At 39.3% G+C, this 20382-nt stretch overlaps 1 protein-coding gene across 1 annotated transcript in view; it reads left to right on the top strand.

The window, feature by feature from the left end:
* Positions 1-20382, top strand: part of dnah10 (dynein axonemal heavy chain 10) — a 92442-nt gene that overhangs the window by 27227 nt on the left and 44833 nt on the right. The window contains 14 exon segments of the mRNA XM_061722965.1: positions 196-419; positions 2611-2880; positions 7331-7514; positions 7605-7739; positions 8672-8824; positions 8907-9095; positions 10068-10214; positions 12294-12485; positions 15431-15549; positions 15638-15796; positions 16729-16864; positions 16952-17074; positions 18182-18313; positions 18417-18633. Coding sequence (XP_061578949.1) covers positions 196-419; positions 2611-2880; positions 7331-7514; positions 7605-7739; positions 8672-8824; positions 8907-9095; positions 10068-10214; positions 12294-12485; positions 15431-15549; positions 15638-15796; positions 16729-16864; positions 16952-17074; positions 18182-18313; positions 18417-18633 — 2380 coding nt within the window.

Below are 20382 nucleotides of genomic sequence, written 5' to 3'. Positions count from 1 at the left end.
CCCTGACTACAGTAACAGAAATTACCGTAATGATCATATATAAGGCGCACTGCCGGTTTGTGAGAAAATTAAAGGCTTTTAGGTGCGCCTTATAGTGCGGAAAATACGTTACCTTTACTTTTCAATATAGAAATGAGGAGGATAACTTTTTATCATCTGTGTCAATCACTTCCTCTTATATTTTTCTTATACCAGATGTATGACAATATAGCGTCTCTAAGATTTGATGTGGCGAGCGGTGGGACGGCGTTAGTTGGAGCCATGGTGTCTGCTGAGGGGGAGGTGATGGAGTTGAGGAAACCTGTCCCAGTGGAGGGAAGAGTGGAGGAGTGGATGATGGGAGTTCTACAGGAGATGAGGAGGACGAACAGGCTCATCACGAAGGAGGCAATCTTCTACTACTGTAAAGACAAAAGCAGGTGGGTGCAAATACAGTACAAAGAGAAGTACAGTGGGGCAAACAAGTATTTAGTCAGCCACCAATTGTGCAAGTTCTCCCACTTAAAAAGATGAGAGAGGCCTGTCATTTTCATCATAGGTACACTTAAATTATGAGAGACAGAATGGGGGGAAGGAATCCAGGAAATAACATTGTAGGATTTCTACTGAATTAATTGGTAACTTCCTTGGTAAAATAAGTATTTGGTCACCTACAAACAAGCAAGATTTATGTCTTTCACAGACCTGTAACTTCTTCTTTAAGAGGCTCCTCTGTCCTCCACTCGTTACCAGTATTAATGCAGCTGTTTTAACTGGTTATCAGTATAAGAGACACCTGTTTTAACTGGTTATCAGTATAAAAGACACCTGTCCACGACCTCAAACAGTCACACTCCAAACTCCACTATGGCCAAGACCAAAGAGCTGTCAAAGGACGTGAGAAACAGAATTGTAGACCTGCACCAGGCTGGGAAGACTGAATCTCCAATAGGTAACAGCTTGGTGTGAATAAATCATCTGTGGGAGCAATTATTAAAAAATGGAAGACATACAAGACACTGATAATCTCCCTCCATCTGGGGCTACACCAAGATCTCACCCCCATGGGGTAAAAATGATCACAAGAAGGGCGAGTAAAGATCCCAGAAGCACACAGGGGACCTAGTGAATGACCTGCAGAGAGCTGGGACCAGAGTAACAAAGGAACCATCAGTAACTCACTACGATCAGGGACTCAGATCCTGCAGGGCCAGACGTTCCCCTGCTGAAGCCAGGACATGTCCAGACCCGTCTGTTTGCTAGAGAGCATTTTGGATGATGCAGATGGGGAGAATGTTATATGGTCAGATGAAACCAAAATAGAATTTTTTGGTAGAAACACAACTTGTCGTGTTTGGAGGAGAAAGAACGCTGAGTTGCATCCAAAGAACACCAAACCTACTGTGAAGCACGGGGGTGGAAACATCATCATGGGGATGGTTTTCTGCAAACGGACCAGGACGACTGATCCGTCAAAGGGAAAGAATGAATGGGGCCATGTATGGTGAGATTTAGAGTGAAAACCTCCTTCCATCAGCAGGGCATTGAAGATGAAATGTGGCTGAGTCTTTCAGCAGGACAATAATCCCAAACACATCGCCCCGGCAACGAAGGAGTGGCTTCGTAAAAAACATTTCAAGGTCCTGGATTGGCCTAGCCCGGGGGTCGTCAACCCGCGGCTCTAGAGCCGCATGCGGCTCTTTAGTGCCGCCCTAGTGGCTCCTGGAGCTTTTTCAAAAATGTTTTACCTTTTTTTTTCTCAATTTTTTCTTCTTTTTTTCTTCTTTTTTTCCTTTTTTTCTTCTTTTTTCTTCTTTTTTCCTTTTTCTCTTTTTTTCTTCCTTTTCCTTTCCTTTTTAATCTCGACATTTCGACTTTTTTCTCGACATATTGACTTTTTTCTCAACATTTCGACTTTTTTTCTCGACATTTCGACTTTTTTCTCGACATTTCGACATTTTTTTTCAAAGTGCATAATGAAAAAAAAAAATCTTCCCCCAGTTATAACTAATATAGCTACATACAGCATGTGTTGCCTTCATTCTAAGGCTTATACAAGACTTTTCATTTTTTTGCGGCATATTTGTTTTTTGTGTTTTTGGTCCAATACGGCTCTTTCAACATTTTGGGTTGCCGACCCCTGGCCTAGCCAGTCTCCACATCTCAACCCCATAGAAAATCTTTTTAGAGGGAGTTGAAAGTCTGTGTTGCCCAGCGACAGCCCCAAAACATCACTGCTCTCTAGAGGATCTGCATGGAGGAACGGACCAAAATACCAGCAACAGTGTGTGAAAACCTTGTGAAGACTTACAGAAAACCTCTGACCTCTATCATTGCCAACAAAGGTTATATAACAAAGTATTGAGATGAACTTTTTTATTGACCAATTACTTATTTTCCACTATAATTTGCAAATAAATTCTTTAAAAATCAGACGATGTGATTTTCTGGTTTTCTTTTTTCTTCATTTTGTCTCTCAAAGCTGAGATATACCTGTGAAATTACAGGCCTCTCTTATCTTTTTAAGTAGGAAAACTTGCACAGCTAGTGTCTGACTAAATACTTTTTTGCCCCACTGCATTTATGTGTGCAAACAAGTCACACTAAATGTATCATTCCCATGTTTCTCAGGGTGGATTGGATGATGTTGTACCAGGGCATGATGGTGCTGGCTGCAAATCAAGTGTGGTGGACCTGGGAAGTAGAAGATGTTTTTAAAACTGTGGCGAAAGGATCTAAGAATGCACTGAGGAGTTATGCTGAGAAGATGCACAGGCAAATCGATGAGCTGGTCACACGTATTGTTCAGCCCATGAACAAAAATGACAGACGAAAGATCAACACAGTGCTCATCATTGATGTCCATGCCAGAGACATCGTGGACAGTCTTGCGGGTGCCAGGTGAACTCAGTAATTATACGTTTATACTTTTTTGTTTTTGTACATAACTACGGAGCCCCTCTGGTGACATTTGAAAAAAATAAAATAATGCGTGGCCACGAGATAATCAATGCGTGGCCACGCATTGATTATCTCGTGGATGGCATCATAACTTACTGTCTGGACTTCGTGGATGCAACTTCCTTGGTGGGATGGTTATTCATCATTAATAACGGTAATTATAGTCTATTTATATTAAAGAGCAAGAGTATTGTCATGGCGAGTGTAGTAATAACGTGACTTTTGAAAAAAATAATATAATGCGTGGCCACGCATTAATAACTCATGGCCACGCATTAATAACTCGTGGCCACGCATTAATAACTCATGGCCACGCATTAATAACTCATGGCCACGCATTAATAACTCATGGCCACGCATTAATAACTCGTGGCCACGCATTAATAACTCATGGCCACGCATTAATAACTCGTGGCCATGCATTAATAACTCGTGGCCACGCATTAATAACTCGTGGCCACGGATTAATAACTTGTGGCCACGCATTAATTATCTCATGGCCACGCATTAATAACTCGTGGCCACGCATTAATAACTCGTGGCCACGCATTAATAACTCGTGGCCACGCATTCATAACTCATGGCCACGCATTCATAACTCATGGCCACGCATTAATAACTCGTGGCCACGCATTAATAACTCGTGGCCACGCATTAATAACTCGTGGCCACGGATTAATAACTCGTGGCCACGGATTAATAACTTGTGGCCACGCATTAATTATCTCATGGCCACGCATTAATAACTCGTGGCCACGCATTAATAACTCGTGGCCACGCATTAATAACTCGTGGCCACGCATTCATAACTCATGGCCACGCATTCATAACTCATGGCCACGCATTAATAACTCGTGGCCACGCATTAATAACTCGTGGCCACGGATTAATAACTTGTGGCCACGCATTAATTATCTCATAGCCACGCATTAATAACTCGTGGCCACGGATTAATAACTTGTGGCCACGCATTAATTATCTCGTGGCCACGCATTAATAACTCGTGGCCATGCATTAATAACTCGTGGCCACGGATTAATAACTTGTGGCCACGCATTAATTATCTCATAGCCACGCATTAATAACTCGTGGCCACGCATTAATAACTCGTGGCCACGCATTAATAACTCGTGGCCACGGATTAATAACTTGTGGCCACGCATTAATAACTCGTGGCCACGCATTAATAACTCGTGGCCACGCATTCATAACTCATGGCCACGCATTAATAACTCGTGGCCACGCATTAATAACTTGTGGCCACGCTGTAGTGACAGTCCCTATTTGTCACCACGGGTTACTGATGGCCTTGTTTTAAACTTGCACGGAGAGTAATGATCCACTGGAAACTTCTGTTTGCGGTTTAATCCATAATAATGATTTTAATAATGCCACGTACCACTGTTCATATAATAAACCAAACAAACGAAGGACGCTCCGCACAGTTGAAAACTGTTGCTCCTCCGGCTCATCAGAAACACCTGTCACAGTGATTACAACCACCTATATTCCCGCATGACAACGCCCCTTACGGGTCAGGTAAGCTAAATTAGGAAACAAAAAGGAAATACTTCCGCCTTGTGGCTAGGAAGTGCATAAACATAAACATGGCTCCTACACGCCAGCCCCTAATTGCGTCTGGCAGAAGTCAAAGCAATTACCAAACATAAATTAAAGGAGCCGTATATGAATAAACAAAGCATGAATATGCATAACCCAAGGTTTTACATAATCCACTGCACAGATAAATCAAACTGTGGCTTCACATAATAAACATAACTTTGTTACAGGTCTTTCTATTACATTTGTTTTGGTTTGGAGGCGAACCACACGCACCAAACCTCTTTTATCGGGAAAGGTTTGAAGCACCCTTCCAAGCACCCAAGACCCACGTGGTGCTGTGGAGTCCATCACCATGACGATGTCTCCAGGCATTAAACTCCTCTTTTCCTTTGTCCATTTTTGACGTTCTTGCAGTAATGGTAGGTATTCTCGGATCCACCGTTTCCAAAAGAGGTCAGCAATGTACTGAACCTGTTTCCACCGTCTCCTGGTGTACAGATCAGCTTTTTCGAAAAGTCCTGGTGGAAGAACTGGTTTCCCTTTCATGAGAAGTAAGTGGTTTGGGGTTAAGGCTTCAAGGTCGTTGGGGTCCTCTGATAGTTTTGTGATGGGGCGATCATTGAGCATTGCCTCTGCTTCGCATAACACAGTATGAAATCCTTCATCATCCAATGTTTGTTGACGAAGCACTGAACTCAGAACCTTTCTTATCATTCGTATGAGCCGCTCCCAGGTGCCACCGTGATGTGATCCAGATGGTGGGTTAAAACTCCACTTAATTCCTCTTTGTGATAAGTCCTTTTCAATTTGGTTATGATTTAAAGCAGCCAAGGCTTCTCGCAGCTCTCTCTCTGCTCCCACGAAATTGGTGCCATTATCTGATCTCATGTGTGAAACTTGTCCTCTTCGAGAGATGAATCTTCTCAATGCGTTGATACATGAGTCAGTATCCAGAGAGTAGGCCACTTCCAGGTGCACGGCCCGACTTGTCATACAAGTGAACACAACTCCATACCTTTTTACAGTGTTACGTCCTCTTTTCACATCCACTGGCCCAAAATAATCTACGCCGGTGTTGGTGAATGGCGGTAGATCAGGAACCACCCTCTCCTCTGGCAAGTCAGCCATTTTTTGCTCACCCATCTTTCCTCCATAAAGCTTGCAGAACAGGCATTTTGCTATGACCTTTCTTGCTGCAGAGACACCACTTGTGATCCAGAACTTTCTCCTTGTAGTAGAAAGGATGTGATTCCTGCCTCCATGTCCAAGCTGTAAATGGAAATGACGGAGGATAAGTTGAGAGATGTGCTGGTCCTTTGATAGGATGAGGGGATGTTTTATGTTCTCAGGGATAGCTGCCTTGCTCAGCCGGCCCCCAACACGCAGAAGCCCATTTTCCAAGATAGGATCCAGTTTATGGATGTTGCTACTTCTGGGTATCTCTGGTTTACTGGAGGTTAGTGCAGCAATTTCATCAGGGAATCTTTCTCGTTGACAGAAGGTAATTACGGCTGTTTCAGCCTCTGTGAGGTCTTCCAGCAACACACTTTGATTCCCAAGTGACCCTTTGAATGTTTGCATCTCCTTTGACACATTCACTGGTGTTCCATTAGCACCTGTAGCAGCGAGCTGCAACTCTTTCCTCTTTTTACTCAGCTTCAATAGAGCTCCTTTAAGTTTGAGGATCCAAGCAACTGCAACCTTTAACCTTTGCCAGTCTGAGAAAAAGGTTATCAGTTTAGATGTGGGATTGGTGTTTATAACTGTTGCATTGACACTGAGGTCCCTTTTTACCTCTGGGTCGTCGGCAGTCATATTGAAGTCCATTGGTGATTTTGGCCACTTTTCTTCAGGATCCCATAGAAACTCAGGGCTTTTCATCCATCTTTGTTTCAGAAGGCTCTCTGCCTTTAATCCACGGGAAGCATCATCAGCGGGATTTAAAGCTGTTGGGATGTATCTCCATTGATCAACTTCCGTGTTGTCCCTGATGGTAGCTATCCTGTTGGCGACAAAGGTTTGAAACCTCCGGTCCTCATTCTTTATGTTTGGTAATTGCTTTGACTTCTGCCAGACGCAATTAGGGGCTGGCGTGTAGGAGCCATGTTTATGTTTATGCACTTCCTAGCCACAAGGCGGAAGTATTTCCTTTTTGTTTCCTAATTTAGCTTACCTGACCCGTAAGGGGCGTTGTCATGCGGGAATATAGGTGGTTGTAATCACTGTGACAGGTGTTTCTGATGAGCCGGAGGAGCAACAGTTTTCAACCTAAATGTAGTGACAGTCCCTATTTGTCACCACGGGTTACTGATGGCCTTGTTTTAAACTTGCACGGAGAGTAATGATCCACTGGAAACTTCTGTTTGCGGTTTAATCCATAATAATGATTTTAATAATGCCACGTACCACTGTTCATATAATAAACCAAACAAACGAAGGACGCTCCGCACAGTTGAAAACTGTTGCTCCTCCGGCTCATCAGAAAAACCTGTCACAGTGATTACAACCACCTATATTCCCGCATGACAACGCCCCTTACGGGTCAGGTAAGCTAAATTAGGAAACAAAAAGGAAATACTTCCGCCTTGTGGCTAGGAAGTGCATAAACATAAACATGGCTCCTACACACGCATTAATAACTTGTGGCCACGCATTAATTATCTCGTGGCCACGAGTTATTAATGCGTGGCCACGAGTTATTAATGCGTGGCCACGAGTTATTATTTTATTTTTTTCAAATGTCACCAGAGGGGCTCCGTACATAACTGCATTTTCATTAAAAAAAGAAAAAGTAAGAATATAGTTAACATTTTCATTTTCTTTCCAGCATAACGGATTCACAAGCATTTGAGTGGGAAAGCCAACTAAGATTCTACTGGGTCCGGGACCATGACAACCTGTTTGTGCATCAGTGCAGCGCCTCGTTCTCTTACGGCTATGAATACATGGGGTTGAACGGTCGACTGGTTATAACTCCACTGACCGATCGCATCTACCTCACCGTCACACAGGTTTAAGAGGCTTGGTGACTTCCTTGCAGTTGCTCGATGTTTGTTTGGTCAACTTGTTTTGATAATTCTGTGTCCGTGTTTGTCACGCAGGCCCTCTCCATGTACTTGGGTGGATCTCTTGCAGGACCAGCTGGTACAGGAAAGACAGAGTCCACCAAAGATCTGGCAAAGGCCTTAGGACTGCTATGTGTGGTGACAAACTGTAGCGAGGGCATGGACTACATGGTAGGAAGCAGCAGTTACTGAAAACTATATATTCTGTGATATTTTTTACTCATCTCGAACAAGATTGCAAAAAATATTGGAGTAATCAAACGTATACGGCATTTATTATCAAGAAAAATCTGTATTAATTTATATTATTCTATGATTTATCCTTATATTTCATATTGCAATGTCATTTGGGCAAGTACCTTCATGAGCAACCTCAACTGTATCTTAATCCTGCAAAAACGTTTTATCAAAATGATTACATTTTCCAATAGACTTAGTAAGTATTCTCCCTATTTCTGCTGAAAATGTTTTTCAGATTTGTCTTTTTGTCTATCAATCCATCCACAAGCTACTTCCAACCTGTTTTCATTCTTTATTTCAATTAAATTCCCAAATTCATCACTTCAATACTAGGTCTGCAAACAATCTCCATCCCACCTTTTTCAGGACTACTTTTTCTCAATTTTCAGTTAGATTAAGAGGTTCCTCTTTATTGGAACATCTTACCACTCAATATTAGAGAATGCTCGAGCACAAATAATTTCAAAAAACAAATCACAACTTTTTTGCTAACCCAGTTTAGCAAACTAATTTCCAGAACTTCTCTGCACATCCTCATCAGATTCCTGTTTTCTAGTAATTTAGCTTATTCTCCTTAGTTGTCCTATGTTTTACATATTTCTATAGATATTGTTTGTTTCATTATAGGAGGAACCACTCGACAAGCCCTTATGGGTTTTTTTGGTTCCTCCTGCACATTTTTTTCTGTTACATTGTATTTTTTTTGTTGTTTCCGTTTTTTCTACATACTGTTTGTCTGAATTTTTGTATATTTTTTTATGTGCAAATAAAAAAATAAATAAAATTAAAATATTTTCATGCTGAAAAAAATGTAAACATTGTTATATCTCTTTGTTTTTGGATCTTTTCTTATTTCTATGCAGGCTATGGGGAAGACCTTCTCTGGCCTTGCCCAGTGTGGAGCTTGGGGCTGCTTTGATGAATTCAATCGTATTGATGCCTCAGTATTGTCAGTTATCTCCTCCCAAATCCAGACCATCCGCAACGCTCTCATGTTACACCTCACAAAGTTTCAGGTAATTCTATCAAGCAGTGGTTATGCGGAACCACAAAGTAATGCATACCGAGACAACTTCCTCCTAATTTTTTTTACATCAGTTTGAAGGGCAAGAAATCAGTCTGGATAGCAGCATGGGAGTTTTCATCACGATGAATCCCGGTTACGCTGGGCGTACAGAGCTGCCGGACTCGGTCAAAGCCCTCTTCAGGCCCGTCGTCGTCATTCTGCCTGATCTGCAGCAGATTTGTGAGATCATGCTGTTCTCCGAGGGCTTCCTAATGGCCAAGGTAATAAGTTCACACCCAAATACCAATTTCATCGTCGTAAGCAGTACTGGAGTTGAGGGGGGATGAGGGGGGATGGCATCCCTCCTGAAATAAAAACGGTCCAAATCATCCCCCCTGTAAAACTGCCATCCCCCATTTCCATCCCTTATGTCATTTCATCAATGAATGTGGTTTTACTGCTATTTCAGCATTTAGAGTCATCACCAGAAAAATAACACCAGAAAAATAACTCATTTGACAATTTTCACCTGTTTCAAGTAAATTTTCACTTGAAATAAGTAGGAAAATCTGCCAGTGGGACAAGATTTATCTTCTTATTACAAGCAAAAAAATCTTGTCCCACTGGCAGATTTTTCTACTTATTTCAAGTGAAAATCTACTTGAAACAGGTGAAAATTGTTGTTTTTTCCAGTGATGAGTCTTGTTTTAAGTGTAATGAGATTTTTTTTACTAAAATGAGACATTTTAACTAGAAATAAGACAAATATTCTTGTTAAGATTTAGAGTTTTTGCAGTGATCCATGTTACTTATCCTGTGAAGGACAGAGTCATATTGATAAGCTCAGAAAAGTGTTTTTATTGTTGTGTTTTGATGTATTTGATGTAAGCCCAGTGGATATTTAAAGCTTACAGAAGGCTGCATTTAACTGCTGCTATGTCATTCCTGCAGTATTTCTGCAGGTGTTTTGGTCACTGCTATTATTTGTAATATATTATATTATTTGTAATCAGCACAAATTATCTGTCCCCATATGATAAAATCCACCATCCCCCTGATTTATTTTTTACAACTCGAGTACTGGTCGTAAGAGTCTTATGTGTGAAGTACAGAGGAAGTATGCATTGCTATAATTATTTTCAGTGGTGTTCATAGCTTGATCGATAAATAAAGAATATTTGTTTTTTGAATTACACTGAGGAAATGAATGGCAGTTTATTTGTCATTTATTTCTTCACTAATGTTCATTTTAGGTCCTGGCAAAGAAGATGACAGTGCTGTATAAGTTGGCTCGAGAGCAGCTGTCGAAACAATCTCATTACGACTTTGGTCTCCGTGCTCTGAAGTCTGTCCTGGTGATGGCTGGAGAGTTAAAGAGAGACTCACTGGATCTTAGTGAGGTACAAACTGGCATTTCTTTCTGGTATCATTCAGACATGAACTAATGGATTGTTGTGTAGATGTTCAGGGCTTTTTTTTATATTCACAGTTCATAACGTGTTGTTTTATGACCAGAGGTGTCTTCAGTATTCACATTCATTACTCAGGTAGAAGTATAGATACTAGAGTTTAAAAATACTCCTGTAGAAGTTGAAGTATCAACTCAAGTTTTTTACTAAAGTAAAAGTATAAAAGTACTGGTTTCAAAAGTACTTAAAGTATAAAAGTAAAAGTAATGTAAGGGGGAAAAAAGCCATTAAGGACAAAAGCCATTGAAAATGAATGTATCTTAGTATAATGCAAATATATTAAGGACCCATATATGTGTACTATTGAGCATTAACATGTGTTTCAGAGAGCAGGAGATATGATGACTAGTTGCCTATAAGTATTGTAATGGTGCAAAAAGTCAAACTTCAGAGGCATGTTATCATTTATCCTAACCTTTATTGGAATGTACATCGAAGTTTAGTTGCAGGAATCTGAGGGAACGGATGTAAGAACAAAACTGGACAAGAACATCTGAAACAACCACAACCAAATTCACTCTATCCGGATGGAGCAATTTAACTGGATAGTTTTTATTAAAGGCCGAAATAAAATAGAGTAACAAGGCTGTTTTTAAAATGTAAGGAGTAAAAAGTACAGATAATTGCGTGAAAATGTAAGGAGTAAAAGTAAAAAGTCGTCTGAAGAATAATTACTCCAGTGAAGTATAGATAACCAAAATTTCTACTTAAGTAAGGTAACGAAGTATTTGTACTTCGTTACTTGACACCTCTGTTTATGACAAAGAGGCAGGATGTGCCCTGAATCGCACAATACTTAGTATTGCAAATTTGGCCTAAAGTACTTAAATAGGTTTATTGTTCTTTGCGATTTTAAACAAAGAGGAGGCTGCCTGGACCAAATATCCGCCTTAAATTATATAAGGCTTTATCAACCTTAAAATCTACACACATCTACTACACAATTAAATTCTGCCTCAAAAACATCAGAGGCTTTGATGTTTCACATTTGACGTTTTGATGAAAAGAGTAAAGTTTTATTGTCTGGAAAAAATACTTTTGGTTTTGACATATTTTCAACTTGAATTTGAATTTTTTTTTAATTTTTATTTCGAACATGTATATAAAATGAAAGTAAAAATAATAATAAAAAGATAAACATTTACATCTTCATATTCACATATGTTCGAAACAAAAGGAGTAGGAAGAAGTTTACACTTTTTCCAAGTTCCTACCCCTTTATAACTCTATGGATTTACATTATTGCTATTATTATATCTACACAATATCCATATGAATATAATCTATATAAATACTACGTAAACATGCCTATTATTACATAATTATCCATATAAGTATATAGACGATATAAATATTACATAAATATTATATCAATATCTAGAAAATACAACTATTATATACATCTATATAAATATACACTATAGAAACTACATAAATATCCCTATAAATATATATGTGCTACATACCCAATAAATATATAACATATATTACATAATTTTAACTATCCCTCTCAACAGATAATATATACTACATAAATATACACATAAATATCTAAACATCTTAAGCAAGTATAATATACCTTTTTCCCTATTTTATTCGTTTCTCACACTCCTCGTTAACACATTTCCTCTTCCATACCTGTTTATAAGTAATTTTTTGTATTTCTTTTTAAACAGATTTATGTTATTACTTTGTTTCATTTCCTGCTCCAAACTGTTCCACAGAGTCACTCCACAGTTCGATATGCACATGCTTTTCATTGTTGTTCGTACTTAAAATTTAGTTCTCCCCTTAGATTATAGCCCCTTTCTCTCTCTGTGAACATTCCTCTGATATTTTTTGGTAGTAGATTATTCCTTGCTTTGAACATTATTTGTGCTGTTTTGTATTTAACCAGATCCATAAATTACAACTCACAATTATCTAAATTATCAATCAAAATTTTATTTTATTCTTATTATTGATCCTTTTGTCCTGTGGTGGTTGTTTTTCTGTCTTTCCTCTACGCAGGATGTTGTATTGATGCGTGCCCTCAGAGACATGAACACGCCAAAGCTGGTGTTTGAGGACGTCCCTTTGTTCCTCGGGCTGGTTTCTGACCTGTTCCCTGGGCTGGACTGCCCTCGGGTTCGATATCCCAAATTCAACGATGCAGTGGAGCAGATCCTGCAAGAAAACAAATATGTCATCCTGCCTAATCAGGTGTTTGATTTGGGCCTTAGATGGACGTATTTGAGATCCAGACTTTTTCATACAGTTTAGTGACTAATGACTAGGGGTGTAACAATATATCGTGCCACGAAATTTCGCGATACAAAAACGTCACGATACGTGTCGTGGAGGTGACAAACTGTATCGCGATATTGGGTTATTAATATTAATATGTTGTGTTGACTAGTAACAACCGCGCCTCGACCCGCGGACCAAAATCTTATTCCACTCAGAAGAAACTAGTACCGTTTTGGTCCCGATCACGGGACTCTAGCAGGGTTTTGAGCTCTGAACCTTTACTTATGGAGCTAGAACAGTCTCATAATTGACAAATGCACAGGACAAGTTTTACAAATGCACAGACCGATTTGCAAATGCACACACTGTTTCACACGTGCACAGAACAATACACACGTGCGTAGGACAAGATATACAAATGTATTTTTGATGCACACACAAATATAACCTGATTCACAAACGTTTTTTTGTCTGTGAGCTGCGCTGGATTTGCGTGTGACTTTTGAGACTCCCCTGACATGACTCGATCCACAAATAGGTTTTTTTTAACACGGAAGGATCTGCAGCCAATCAGATTAAAGGGGCGGATACACCTGCTGTTTGAACTGCGTTCGCTTAGAAAAGTGATTCATATTTCGAGTTGGTGGAGTAAAGATAAATAAACAGCAACAGGAGATAAAAGATAAATAAACAGGATGGAGAGGAGATCACTGTTCTGATTTTCTTGTGATCTCGGTAAAGAAAACAGCGCGATCAGAGATGGTTTGTCGGGCCGTTCAACCAGAGCCGAGACTGGAGAGCTCTAGTCCTGCCGATGCAGCAACTAATGATGAGAAACAGCGGAGATATTTATGTATTTGCTCCGTTTGGTTTGACTACGTGTTACTTGGGATTGTCCCGCTGATTCAGAACCAGACAGACAGCAGAGAGCTGGCTGTCATCCTTCTGCCTGACGGGGACGAGCTGCAGCGCCAGGTGGAGCGAGCACGCGCATGTCGTCAGGAGATTAATTTAACGAAATATCTGGAGTAAAGTTGGTATCAGTACACTGATAACCGAAGAACCTCTGTATCCAGCTCAGATGTAGTCGGTGGACTAAACCCCGAACAGCATCATCACGGCTGCATCCATGAGCACGACTCTGCACTGGGAATGTGTTGATCTGCCGCTGTTTTGACACGTTTGTCTCTGTGTGGTGGCGATGTCACATCATAAATGTGAGGCTAACCGCTGCTTGTTTCTGACCTCCAGGTCTGGTCACTGTGGTCAGCTGGTGTCTGACCGGGACCAGCGCCGCTCGCGGCCAGAGCCAGAACGCGACCTGCAGCAATATTCACCCCCGTCAACAGGCTCGTTCTCCTGAAAGACACCTGTAGTTCAAATACAGAAATATCCGCTGTTTCTCATCATCAGTTGCTGCATCGGCAGGACTTGGAGTGCAGTCTCCTGAGGGCTGTGGTTAGGGTTAGGGTTAGGCCCGACAAACCATCTCCGATCGCGCTGTTTTCTTTACCAAGATCACAAGAAAATCAGAACAGTGATCTCCTCAGAGGAGACTCCTCTCCATCCTGTTTATTTATCTTTTATCTCCTGTTGCTGTTTATTTATCTTTACTCCACCAACTCCAAATATTAATCACTTTTCTAAGCGAACGCAGTTCAAACAGCAGGTGTATCCGCCCCTTTAATCTGATTGGTTTAGAGTAAATCGTGTTTTATCCACTGCTCTGAGTCCCCCACGTGGGGTGGGCTCTTATGATTGGCTGGAACAAAGGGAGACATCTGATTGGTTGCAGATCCTTCTGTGTTAAAAAAAACATATTTGTGGATCGAGTCACGTCAGGGGAGTCTCAAAAGTCACACGCAAATCCAGCGCAGCTCACAGACAAAAAAACGTTTGTAAATCAGGTTATATTTGTGCGTGCATCAAAAATACATTTGTGTATCTTGTCCTACGCACGTGTGAATTGTCCTGTGCACGTCTGAAACGTTGTGTGTATTTGCAAATCGGTCTGTGCATTTGTAAAACTTGTCCTGTGCATTTGTCAATTATGAGACTGTTCTAGCTCCATATTTACTTATGTAAGGCTGGTGTAGAGTTGAGCCTTACCTTATTAAATTAAACCTTTTTCGGGTCGTGAGTAGGATAAACACGGGGAAACTTCTGCTGAGTTCCAGTGTACTTTAATGTCCCTCAACAGTGTAGGATTTTAGAACATCAACACAGCACCTAGTGCCGTACTGTGGCGTATCACTCCGCCCAATCTAAAACAGACTAATCACTACAGATAAACTGACTAGTGTCGTTATAGTCCCTGATTTACATCAGAATATAAAGAATATATTTATACAATAATGAACCCTGAATTACCAAAATAACCTTCTTAACAAAAATAAATCTCCTCTTACACTTATAAGGTGAGCATGAATCAATCTTTTTTATGATGTAAAATTGTATGTATTTATTTACTTTTATTTATTTATTTAATTTTAGTTGTTACATTTCTGGAAAAGAAAAAAGTCAAGTCATACATGAGAGAAACTCAAAATATTTTTATTGTATGAAACTGAAGATCATAATGCAAACCTGACATTTACTTTTAGTTCATTTTGTGGAAAATGGTTGGCCTGGCTTTCTCTTTAAAACTTAAACAGTTATAAAGCATTACAAACTGTAACAATAGGGCAAACTCACAGCATTGTTTTGTATTTTGTGTCTTTCAAATAAAAGACCATTTTTTCCAGTCATATGTTCCTCATTCAAGGTTGTTAAAAAATACTGCTATAATATCGTATCGTTATCGTGACCTCAATATCGTGTATCGTATCGTGAGATTAGTGCATCGTTACACCCCTACTAATAACTTGTACTGGCAAAGACGAGCGTCAAGATGCTATTATTTATTCTGTCTCTGGTAGATGGATAAAGTGGTGCAGATGTATGAGACGATGATGACCCGGCACACTACGATGATCGTCGGCCCAACGGGTGGAGGAAAATCAGTTGTGATCAGCACATTATGCCAAGTTCAGACAAAGTGAGTGTCAGTTTTCATCCGTCCTTTTTCATCCCCTTCACCTTATGTGAGGACTGATATGACATTCATTCACTCCTTATCTCATCAGATTGGGACTTCATACCAAGTTATATCCCCTGAACCCTAAAGCCACGAGTGTCATTGAACTTTATGGAATTCTTGACCCAGACACGAGAGACTGGACTGATGGGATTTTATCCAACATCTTCCGTGAAATCAACAAACCTACTGACAAAAAGGAGCGAAGGTAAAAAAGAAAAGAAAATACTGAAGCTACATGGTAGACCTCTAACATAGGGCTGGGCGATATATCGAGATTTTAATATATATCGATATATTTTCAAACGCGATATGGTACGAGACAATATCGTTTATATTGATTTAATTTTTTTTTTTTTTTTTTTTTTTTTATGATTTTGATATAGCTTATTTTGTGACAAATTGACTTGAATGTTTTATTTGAAATTTGCACAAATGTCAACTCTGTCAACCTGTCAACCTCAACTGTCAACCTCAGTGGAAAAGTCTGTCTGTTAACTGTCTACATTGTATTTGCACAGTGTATTTTAATTTAAGTGTTATGCAGGAAAGGGATATTTGTTTTATTTTATTCAAGAAGCATTTTTATTCTATATATGCAGGCAATTAATTTTTATTTCATTTGTTTTATACATTTTGATTTCATTTTTTTATTCTTTATTTCATTCAAAAAACAAAACAATTGAATACAAACACAAATACAAATGTTCCTAACTTATGAATGAAAAGGGAGCAGAAAGAAGAAGAATCTTATCTGATCTGCCCCTTTCACAAATAACATAAATTAATAATAATATAATAAAAATAATTAAAAAAAACAAAAAACATGTTGATATTGTGCAGACCTCTGTTAATAAATGTACCTGTGTGACATTTGGCACGAGGCTTTGTATTAAAACTGACTGTTTTTTTAAGGGTTTGCCTCAGAAAAAATTAAGCTAACAGAGATGCTATGCTATAATGCTTTAGGGGAAACCCCAATTATGGCACAGAAAAAATATCGATATATATCGAGTATCGCCATTCAGCTAGAAAATATCGAGATATGACTTTTGGTCCATATCGCTCAGCCCTACTCTAACACTATTTGAGAAGAATTGCTATAAAATACAACATAAAGACAAACGTTTCCACTCGCAGGTACATCCTGTTTGATGGGGATGTGGATGCCTTGTGGGTGGAGAATATGAACTCAGTGATGGACGACAATAGGCTCCTCACACTAGCCAACGGGGAACGGATCCGTTTACAGAATCACTGCGCGCTGGTGTTTGAGGTTTGGAAATGACCATTGTGAATATCTTCTCTTCCACTTTTTGACAAACCTCTCAGTAGATCTCGTAACAGAACTTTCCTGTCACAGGTTGGAGACTTGCAATATGCTTCCCCTGCTACCGTGTCCCGATGTGGGATGGTTTTTGTTGACCCCAAAAACCTGCGGTATAACCCGTACTGGCTAAGATGGACCAGTAACAGACCTGACAAGGTATTATTTTTAATATTTTTTTTTTTTGTTTTTGTTCATTCTCATTATATGGAATTTAGATGGAAATGAATTGGAATGAATTTTGATTATGAACTGAAGTGTATTCAATTATGCATGATTTTACTGAATTAGAGTGAACTGGAATGTAATTTAAATTGGTAAGATATGCTCTCCAAAAGTTGAATATACAGGACTAATCACTACAGATAAACTGACTAGTGTAATTATAGTCCCTGATTTACATCAGAATATAAAGAATATATTTATAAAATAATGAACCCTGAATTACCAAAATAATCTTCTTAACAAAAATAAATCTCCTCTTACACTTATAAGGTGAGCATGAATCAGTCTTTTTTATTATGTAAAATTGTATGTATTTATTTACTTTATTTATTTATTTAATATTAGTTGTTAAATTTCTTGAAAAGAAAAAAGTCAAATCATACATGAGAGAAACTATTCAGTTTGTGGCAAAATATTTGTACTTGTATGAAACTGAAGATCATAATGCAAACCTGACATTTACTTTTAGTTCAGTTTGTGGAAAATGGTTGGCCTGGCTTTCTCTTTAAAACTTAAACAGTTATAAAGTATTACAAACTGTAACAATAGGGCAAACGCACAGCATTGTTTTGTATTTTGTGTCTTTCAAATAAAAGACAATTTTTTCAAAAGTTGAATATACAGGACTGTCTCAGAAAATTAGAATATTGTGATTTTCTGTAATGCAATTACAAAAACAAAAATGTCATACATTCTGTATTCATTACAAATCAGCTGAAATATTGCAAGCCTTTTATTATTTTAATATTTCTGATCATGGCTTACAGTTTAAGAAAACTCAAATATCCTATCTCAAAAAATTAGAATATACTGGGAATCTTAATCTTAAACTGTAAGCCATAATCAGCAATATTAAAATAATAAAAGGCTTGAAATATTTCAGTTGATTTGTAATGAATCCAGAATGTATGACATTTTTGTTTTTTTAATTGCATTAGAGAAAATAAAGAACTTTATCACAAAATTCAAATTTTCTGAGACAGTCCTGTATGTAAAGTCATGTTAATTGAATTGAACTATTTCTTCTTTTTTTTGGTCTAGGAACAAGAGATGCTGAACAACCTGTTTGAGAAATATGTGCCCAGCTCCATTGACATGATTCTAGATGGCATTGTTGATGGTAATCAGGGCCAGAAACTGGAGACTGTTATCCTTCAAACAGATCTGAATATGGTAGGTCGACCTTAGCCATCTCACAAATGTTCCATTATTTGATTTTGTGCATTTCAGCATAAATTATTAGATAAACGTCTACACGTTTTGATCCTGTGTTAAGGTCACACAGTTGTGCTTCACATTGGATGCGTTGCTTGAGGAAGAGAACAGCAGTGCTGATGTCCTGGAGTGCTACTTCCTGGAATCTCTGTACTGCTCACTCGGAGCTACGTTGGTGGAAAGCGATAAGGTCAAGTTTGACAATTTCATCAAAAGGCTTTCCTGCTTACCCACAGTGCATGATGAGGAAAACCTTGCTGGTCCGGGTGAGATCCCAGGTAAACAGCGGGAATTTGTCAAGATTACGACTTTTAAATCACCTTTTAGGTTTAATTTGAATGAGGGTTTTGTTTCTGATTGCGTAGTAGATAAAATGAAATACAGTGGGGCAAACAAGTATTTAGTCAGCCACCAATTGTGCAAGTTCTCTCACTTAAAAAGATGAGAGAGGTCTGTAATTTTAATCATAGGTAACTTCAACTATGAGAGACAGAATGGGGGGGAATCCGGGAAATCACATTGTAGGATTTTTACTGAATTAATTCGTAACTTCCTCAGTGAAATAAGTATTTGGTCACTTACAAACAAGCAAGATTTCTGGCTTTCACAGACCTGTAACTTCTTCTTTAAGAGGCTCCTCTGTCCTCCACTCGTTACCTGTATTAATGGCACCTGTTTTAACTGGTTATCAGTATAAAAGACACCTGTTTTAACTGGTTATCAGTATTAAAGACACCTGTTTTAACTGGTTATCAGTATAAAAGACACCTGTCCACAACCTCAAACAGTCACAGTCCAAACTCCACTATGGCCAAGACCAAAGAGCTGTCAAAGGACGTGAGAAACAATTGTAGAGCTGCACCAGGCTGGGAAGACTGAGGCCCCACGGAGCAAAAACAGTGGTGTTTTCATGCGTTTTGGCCGTTCGTTTACACGAAAACAAAGCTCAAAGTCACCAAAAACGATCATTTCTGAAAACTCCGGCCAAAGTGGAGATTTTCAAAAACTCTGTTTTCACGTTTGCTTGTAAACGGAGAGAAACGGACATTTAGGCTTCAGAACGTCACATTATGCAACAGAAACGTCACCAGCGTCATGTGTGACACCTGTGGTTACAATTTGTTTGGCCACCGTCAATATTTTCTTGTATTTGACCTGTTTTATATTCTAAAGTCACACTTAAAAGTAACTCCACTTCTCTGTCACTCCAAACCAAAGACTCTCGTTCCGTCTTGGAAGTAACTGGCAGTCCAGGCTGATTTATGGTTCCACGTTACACCAACGCAGAGCTACGGCGTAGGTTACGCGGCGACGCGCATCGTACGTAGGCTACGCCCGTCGATTTAACGCGGAACCATATTATTCAGGCTTCACACGTGTCATTTGTTGACGTTTTTTTCCAGTATTCCGATTGTCTAGCATGACTTTATGCTTCTCGTTACACTGCCCCCTGCAGGTTTGGCTGCTCATAGCACCTTAACAGCGGATTTATGCGGGTTCGTGTAAACGAGGATATTTTTCAAAACGTAGAGGGGAAAATATCCGTTTTTGTAAATACCCGGCTATGTGGAAACGTGGCCTGAATCTGCAGTAGGTAAGCAGCTTGGTGTGAAGAAATCAACTGTGGGAGCAATTATAAAAAAATGGAAGACATACAAGACCCCTGATAATCTCCCTCCATCTGGGGCTCCATGCAAGATCTCACCCCGTGGGGTAAAAATGATCACCAGAACGGTGAGTAAAGATCCCAGAACCACACGGGGACCTAGTGAAGAACCTGCAGAGAGCTGGGACCAGAGTAACAAAGGAACCATCAGTAACTCACTACGATCAGGGACTCAGATCCTGCAGGGCCAGACGTTCCCCTGCTGAAGTCAGTACATGTCCAGGATTTTTTTTTTTTTTTTTTATTTTGTCTATCATAGTCATACGACGAGTATTAGGGCCAAACTAAGACAAAAAAAACATTTGAAATTACGAGAATAAAGTCATAATATAATGAGAATAAAGTCGTAAAATTACGTGAA

Source organism: Cololabis saira, chromosome 6, assembly GCF_033807715.1.
Source record: "Cololabis saira isolate AMF1-May2022 chromosome 6, fColSai1.1, whole genome shotgun sequence".
In the NCBI taxonomy this organism is placed as follows: domain Eukaryota; kingdom Metazoa; phylum Chordata; class Actinopteri; order Beloniformes; family Belonidae; genus Cololabis; species Cololabis saira.
The sequence above is the reverse complement of the archived record's forward strand: the minus strand, read 5'-3'. Positions and strand labels throughout refer to the sequence as shown.